A 6788-nucleotide genomic window follows, 5' to 3' on the forward strand; every position below is an offset into this window, starting at 1 on the left:
TATTAAAACGCGTGTATTTTTTAATGTTGAAAAATGATGCTCTCAGTACCTTCCTTCGATGTACTGAAGATCGCACTGAAAAAATTTCAAAATTGTACGAAAAAAAAAAATTTGCAGGGAGCCACACCGAAAGTTAGAAGGCGACGTATGTACCCCGAGCGCCTTATTGGCGAGACTGACTTGAAGGTTTGCACGTGCGCAGTAAGAAACCTTTTGATATGTGACGTCATATGATGTTTGCTCATCTGTTTATTCATTTATTTTTGTACATTGATTTATGCATTTTTTAAAAGTTTTCTATATCGATTGTTTTATAAATTGTTGATTTAGTATTATTTTATTTTTATGTAGACGCATATGATCTAATTTCATCTATAGGGGACAAATTTAAATTATATTTAAAAGTTTCATATTAAACAGTGTAAAAAAAAATAAAATGATCGTTTGTATTTTATACTTAATTGAGAATTGAGCAAATATATAAAACAACGACTATATATTTTGCTCCGCGTACATAAATAATACAGTTCTCTTATCAAAACGCGGTGTTATGCAGGAAAAGTACTTTTACAGGTGCAACTCCTGTTTGATTTCTGATAGTCTGCTATATTTTCGCTTTTTTTTTTATTTGATCAGAAACATTTTACTGTTTAGCATTGTTGAAATTTATCGAGACCGATAACTGTTAAACCTCTGAGTTAAATTTGAATAAATTACTGGGAGTCATTCGCAGAAAAAAATTAGTTACAAACACCATAATATTATAACACAAAACTTTCTTTAGATTTATCTTATTCTTATATCATTATTAAATAACAAACAAACAAAAAATACAAAATACACAATAAGTAAAAATGAATACAATTTTATACATTACAATAGATATTAGCAATAAGATACGTGTAAATGCAAATTCTGATGCAGTCAGTCTATCATCAGAATTGATATTTAGTACAAACTGTAATAATACATCAATAGCCAGTCTCTTATTATACTAATAAATTTAAAGTGCTATCCACTTAGGACTTTTTATATTCTCAGGACATCTAATTATAATAGACTTTATTATACTAATTATCCTAAGTTCTAATGCTAATTATATTAGTAAGTCTATCATAGATGTTCTGAGAATATAGTATTGTCCAGTTAGGACTTACCATAAGAAAAAAAAACGTAAAATATTATATCATAAATGATTTTCACAAATAGCATCCAAGTGATCAATCGGCTATATTTAAAAAAAATACAGATGCAGCAATATACGAGCAGTATTGTAGCAATTACAACGTTTTTACAATGAAGCACAAAGCAAGGTACATATTTTTAACCCAGTTTGTAAACAAGATGTGGGACAATTCAAAGTAAAAATTTAAGTACAAATTGTCAAAAAATTTTAAATGCAATTTTGATGATAGCCTCAAATAAAGTCAATTATTCTGTATGCTCAATGCATATGAAGTTTGCAACAACAGAGTTTTTTCTTTTTTTTTTGTTTTTGGGGCCTTTTATAGCAGCCCCATTATGGGTTAGGCCAAACCCATAATGGGGCAACCGGGTGGTGAAGGACGGGGCCCAATAAATCCGAATGGATCACCCCCGAAAAATTCCTTGACGCGTCCGGATTTAATCCCAGGTCCTCCAGAGCGATCAGCTGCCATCTTGACAGCTCGTCCATCCGGCTCATATGGTATAATTGACCTTATTTGAGGCTATCTAATTCCAAAGTTATAAAATCATAATTTGTGTGCAAAATGATATATCATTCCCAAAAAACAGCATTTAAAAAAATATATATGTGCTATAATATACGAAAAGAATATTGTAACGATTAAAATAACAAGAAGCAGAATACAAATTGTTTAAAAATTTTAAATGAAATTTTGATGATAGCCTGAAATAAAGTCAGCTACTCTGTATGCTCGTTGCATATGAAGTTTGTTGTTGCAAACTTCGTATGCAACGAGCATACAGGGCCAAGTACCGGTAAATGTGTTATGATGTTGACTGACCTAGTTCGAACTCGTTTTGCTTGTTTTTTCCATTTAGTAAACCCATCTTTCCCAATAAAATACCTTGCGTTTGCAGCTGTCTGATCTTCATCCTCCTCTTCTAATTCCTGCTCCGTTTCAGTGTCACGATCACTGGTAGTTACAAAATCCAGTTCTCCATCGTCAGATTCCTCTGGGTCATATATATCTTGCTCGTCATCTTTCTCAAGCCAGTTTAGTAACTGCTCTGGATCTACTGTTGATTGTCTTTTCGCTTTCTTGCTAGAGCTTTTGTGCCATTGTAACTGTTATAAGAAAAACGAATAGTATAACAAACAGTTTATACAAGAAAAATATGCTGATTTTGTATAGTAATTTGTTCTTACTTATTAGTAAACTGTAACAAGTTTACATTATATAACAAATCAATTTATAAAACCTATTACAATTTTATTTCACATATACTGTATGTAATTTTACTTGTCTAAAATTAAAACATTGTTAATTATAAATATTAAGTTATTTTTCTATTTATATTACATAGATATGTCTATATTCTTTCAAATGGAAAAAACTGCAGCATTTTAAATCAACGGAGAGCCAGAAAACGACCTATGCAGTACTTTAAAACGCAGATCCTCTCGTGGGGGGAGGAGGTTTTTCAAAATCTAGGTCAAGTGTCTCTGCTGAAAGGGGCGGTCAGTTTTTTAAAATTTTACTTTATCGATGATTTACATTTGATTCTATATATATGTTAATCACACTAATACAATAACAGTAGATTGTATAACCGATTTTAACCTATTAAATGAACAATTATATAACGATGTTATATGTAGACTATGATAAAAGTACTGCAATAACTAGAAGTACTGTACTTCAATTTTTTAAAGAGATTTGCAACTGAATGGTCGTGTAAACACGCGTATTCATTGCATTATATATATATATGTTACAGTCAAAACCCGTTTTTAGTTAGAACGCGTTTTAACTAGTTGAAACTAGTTTATACTGAATGCCTTTGTTAAAACCCGTTATGTCTAGTTAAAAGTAGTTTTAACTCAAATGCATTTTTGACTAGCAGTAAATTCTAGTTTTAACTAGACAAAACGGGTTTTAACATAGACATCCAGTATAAACTAGTTTTAACTAGTTAAAACGCATCCTAACTAAAACTGGTTTTCATTGCAACGTATAGAGTGATTCGGGGTAAGATGGTAAGTGGGGAAGATGCCTAATTTTTGATATTTTCAAACGGTGACGACACATATTGTCATGTATTTGTACGATGAATCGTTCGGCCAATATTGAGTGTGGAAAGCTGTAGTTGGCTACCGTTACTTCATTTTCTACATCCGAGAAGAATAAAAGCTAGATAAGAACGAAGTTTTTGTTNTAAACTAGTTTTAACTGAAATTGATTGAGTTTAAACGGGTTTTAACAAAGACATCCAGTACAAACTAGTTTCAACTAGACAAAACGGGTTATAACAAAGACATTCAGTATAAACTAGTTTCAACTAGTTAAAACGCGTTCTAACTAAAAACGGGTTTTGACTGTAACATATATATATACGTTAGAAATTAGAAGTAAAAAATAAATGACATTAATGATTTATGGCTGTGTGTATACGTTTGTAGCTGACAACATAGCTCTGAGAAAACACGGCTTTTTCCAACAAAGTTTTCACCCCACAAACTCAAGTTAATGCATATTCGTTAAAGGATAGTCATTTAGCTATAATATTCCAATTATAGCTCAACAGGAATACGAACGAGGATGTTATTGTTCAAGAAACAAAAAAAAGGGTCTCCCATAGACTTAACATAGGTTAGAGATTTGTAAGTTTAAAAATACGGGGTGGTAACAAATCTTATTCGTCGAAACATACTTACTGTTAGTGTATGTAGATGAAAGCTAATCAGTGTTTAAATCGTAAACAACTACTTATTTACGGAAAATAATTGCCGCTAAGTGCCACGCTCCCTCAGGCTACCATCTTTGAATTATGTAAACATTCGCTATAAAATTGCTTGTTTTAATTGTTTTTTGATTTCTAGTTTGTTAATGAAAACTTTTTTCACAGTATTTAGACGAGTAAACATTTTTTGAAAACCGTTTATTAATAAATATTTCCGCAAAACTTTACTATGGTAAGTCTATGTAAGGTCAGTTGTCTTTCAAGTTTGTTTTTACACCTTTTACCTAATAGGTTAGTGTATGTGGGATCAACCAAGCGCTTCCTTCGTAAACGTCTCCAGGAGCATAAGTATGATATAGATAATAATAAGCACACCACCACCCTTTCAACCGTAGCCACGGAACCTGGAATAAAGGTTGATCTACAGAATGCCCGCCTAATTAGGCTATCACACCGTGTAGACCAACTAAGGATTATGGATACCTTAGAAATTTATAAAGCAGGATTAAACAACACATGTATTAACTCCAAAGACGCAGTCAACATATCTAGTGCATGGAAATTTTGCTATGAAGGAACAACCCATAATTAGATGTAATATGGATTTATTACAAGCGCAAATTACGCAAGCTTTGACGTCATCGACGCAAGAGCGTGGTGTTCTATATTTTTGAAAGTAACGTTGACGTTCTAGGATTTGAATCGCATTTATTCGGTTCCTGTTCGATTTTGTACTGTTTGAATTTATTATAACAGTGGCCTGAAGAAGACCCTGGTAGGGTTGAAAACGTTTGCCAAGAAGAATAACACTGGAGATTGAAAGGTTTTTATTCAAGTGGAAAGGTAAGATTCTTTTTAACAAATTCTTTTATCTCGAATTTGGCAGAATATTTGTTAAATGTAAAATTTCGCTTAAAAGAAAATGTACTGTATTCGGATAAACGTAATAAAATCACCTAACTGGCACACAATAAAAATAATTTCTAATAAAATACGCGTTAGTATTTATTTTCTCGATTCTAATGCGCATCTATTTTGATCTTCAAGATTGGGATGTGCATTATAAGCCAGCACAAAGTAGACTTAAATGATGTCTGGTTGGCTGTTTGTTCCTCTCTCCGGTGGGCAATTTGTTATAGACCCTCACACTAATTCGGTTTTTATTTTGAAGCAGTTTGATGGTTTGAATTATAGTAATGCGAATGAACTACGTTCAGCAGACAGGTCACCCGTGAAGCTAAGTTTAAGACTAAAAACGAATCTTATAGGATGAAGATTTCTTTCATTTTAAATAATTGGTAAGTAATTTTTTACAGTACTAGAATTTTTCTTTGCTCCTTTCCACTACTTCAAACAATTGCCACTTCTTTTCCTTTTATGTCTGGCAATATAATGACTCCTTTAACATCATTTGCATGGCAGAAGAAGAAAAACGGGGCACTTGTCTCTCTCTGGGATGGAGTCAAAGGAGGATTTAATACCCAAATGTATATCCGCAATCCAGTAATAAAGTATATATCAATAAGAGTTTCTTGTGTGTTCTAAATTACTGAGAAAAGCCAAAAAATTTTAGGCTTTAAAAATATTTCGATGTATACAAATTATATATGTAAGAATTGTTATATAACTTTGTATATCGTAAAGTATAAATTTAGTGAGCTATTGGAAAAAATAATAGACCTGAAAATTCCCATTGTCGTCTGTTTGTTTGTCTTTCTTTAATTTAAACGAGGTCATTTCAACACAGAGTAAATAGGGAAAGGAGAACACGCGACCAAAAATAAACAAATTTCACTTTAATTTTTACTTAGTTTTATATTAATTTGCATAATAATATACGTTTGTGGCCGCCAGCGCCAGAGATCCTGAATACTGTCTGGCAACACTTGCCACGATCACGAACTCTGTCTGGCAACACTTGCCAACAAGAGTGGCTGGCAACGTCAAAAAAAGAAAAGGCGCAAAAGTTCGTTGGATTTTGTCCGGGTGTTGCCCGAGGATGTCTGTGACAGTTCTAACCTTTTCTAATAAAGTTCTTTTTTGTTACTGTTCGTGTTTGCCTGCTTAATGTTAGATCTAAACATCAGTAGGATCGAATGACAAAGTGGTGAGCCGAACGTGATCCGATTAATGAACTACGTGGACTTTCGACTGAATTGGATAGCGAACAACTCTGTGTCTATGATGGAACTTTTTTAACAGGATATGCAGGTATGATCAGTTTCTAAATCGTAAATTCGATAGGAAGACGGTGGGTAAATCTTACCGAAGACTAGGAATACGTGACTCAGGCTAAGCTTTATCCAAGACTATCCCGCTTTCTTTGTAGCCGCATAGTTAAGCGCCCGGAATGGCGGAACAGAACGAGTTGGAAATCGGACGTGTACAGGCAAAAATGCCTATCTTTACTAAAACCAACATCAAATTATTTTTTGTGCAGCTAGACGCGGCTTTTGCCATTAATCGGATTACAAGTGAGAACACTAAGTACAACTATTTAATCAATTCCCTGGACGCGGAGATTCTATCTAATGTTAGTGACTTAGTATTTGACCGTCCAGCCGAGGCTCCGTTTTCTAAACTTAAAGATCGACTCCTCGAAATTTTCCAGAACTCCGCTGCTAAAGAGGCTAAAATTCTGCTTGAAGATCTGGCGTTAGGGGATCAGAAACCCAGCGTTTTACTCCGTAAAATGAGGGAGCTTTCAGCGGGCAAAATTACCGAAGAATTTCTTAGAAACTTGTGGCTCCAACGTCTCCCCAAAAATATTCAGACCGTATTGGCTGTTAGCAGTGATGAACTAGACAAGCTAGCCATCCTTGCTGACAAGGTTGCTGAACTTACAGAACCAACCCAACTGGCCAGCATCAACTTGAAAG

General features: G+C 33.6%; 1 protein-coding gene across 1 annotated transcript; it reads left to right on the forward strand.

Moving 5' to 3' along the window:
• Positions 1 to 5874: 5874 nt before the first annotated feature.
• LOC111614557 lies at positions 5875 to 6787 on the forward strand (the record flags this gene model as incomplete). Its single annotated transcript, XM_023355927.1, has 1 exon — positions 5875 to 6787. A coding segment is annotated over exon 1 (528 nt), but the record flags the coding sequence as incomplete, so codon positions are not given.
• Between the last annotated feature and the right edge of the window lies 1 nt (position 6788).

This window comes from Centruroides sculpturatus, unplaced genomic scaffold, assembly GCF_000671375.1.
Source record: "Centruroides sculpturatus isolate CEXI.00-Female unplaced genomic scaffold, Cexi_2.0 scaffold1993, whole genome shotgun sequence".
In the NCBI taxonomy this organism is placed as follows: domain Eukaryota; kingdom Metazoa; phylum Arthropoda; class Arachnida; order Scorpiones; family Buthidae; genus Centruroides; species Centruroides sculpturatus.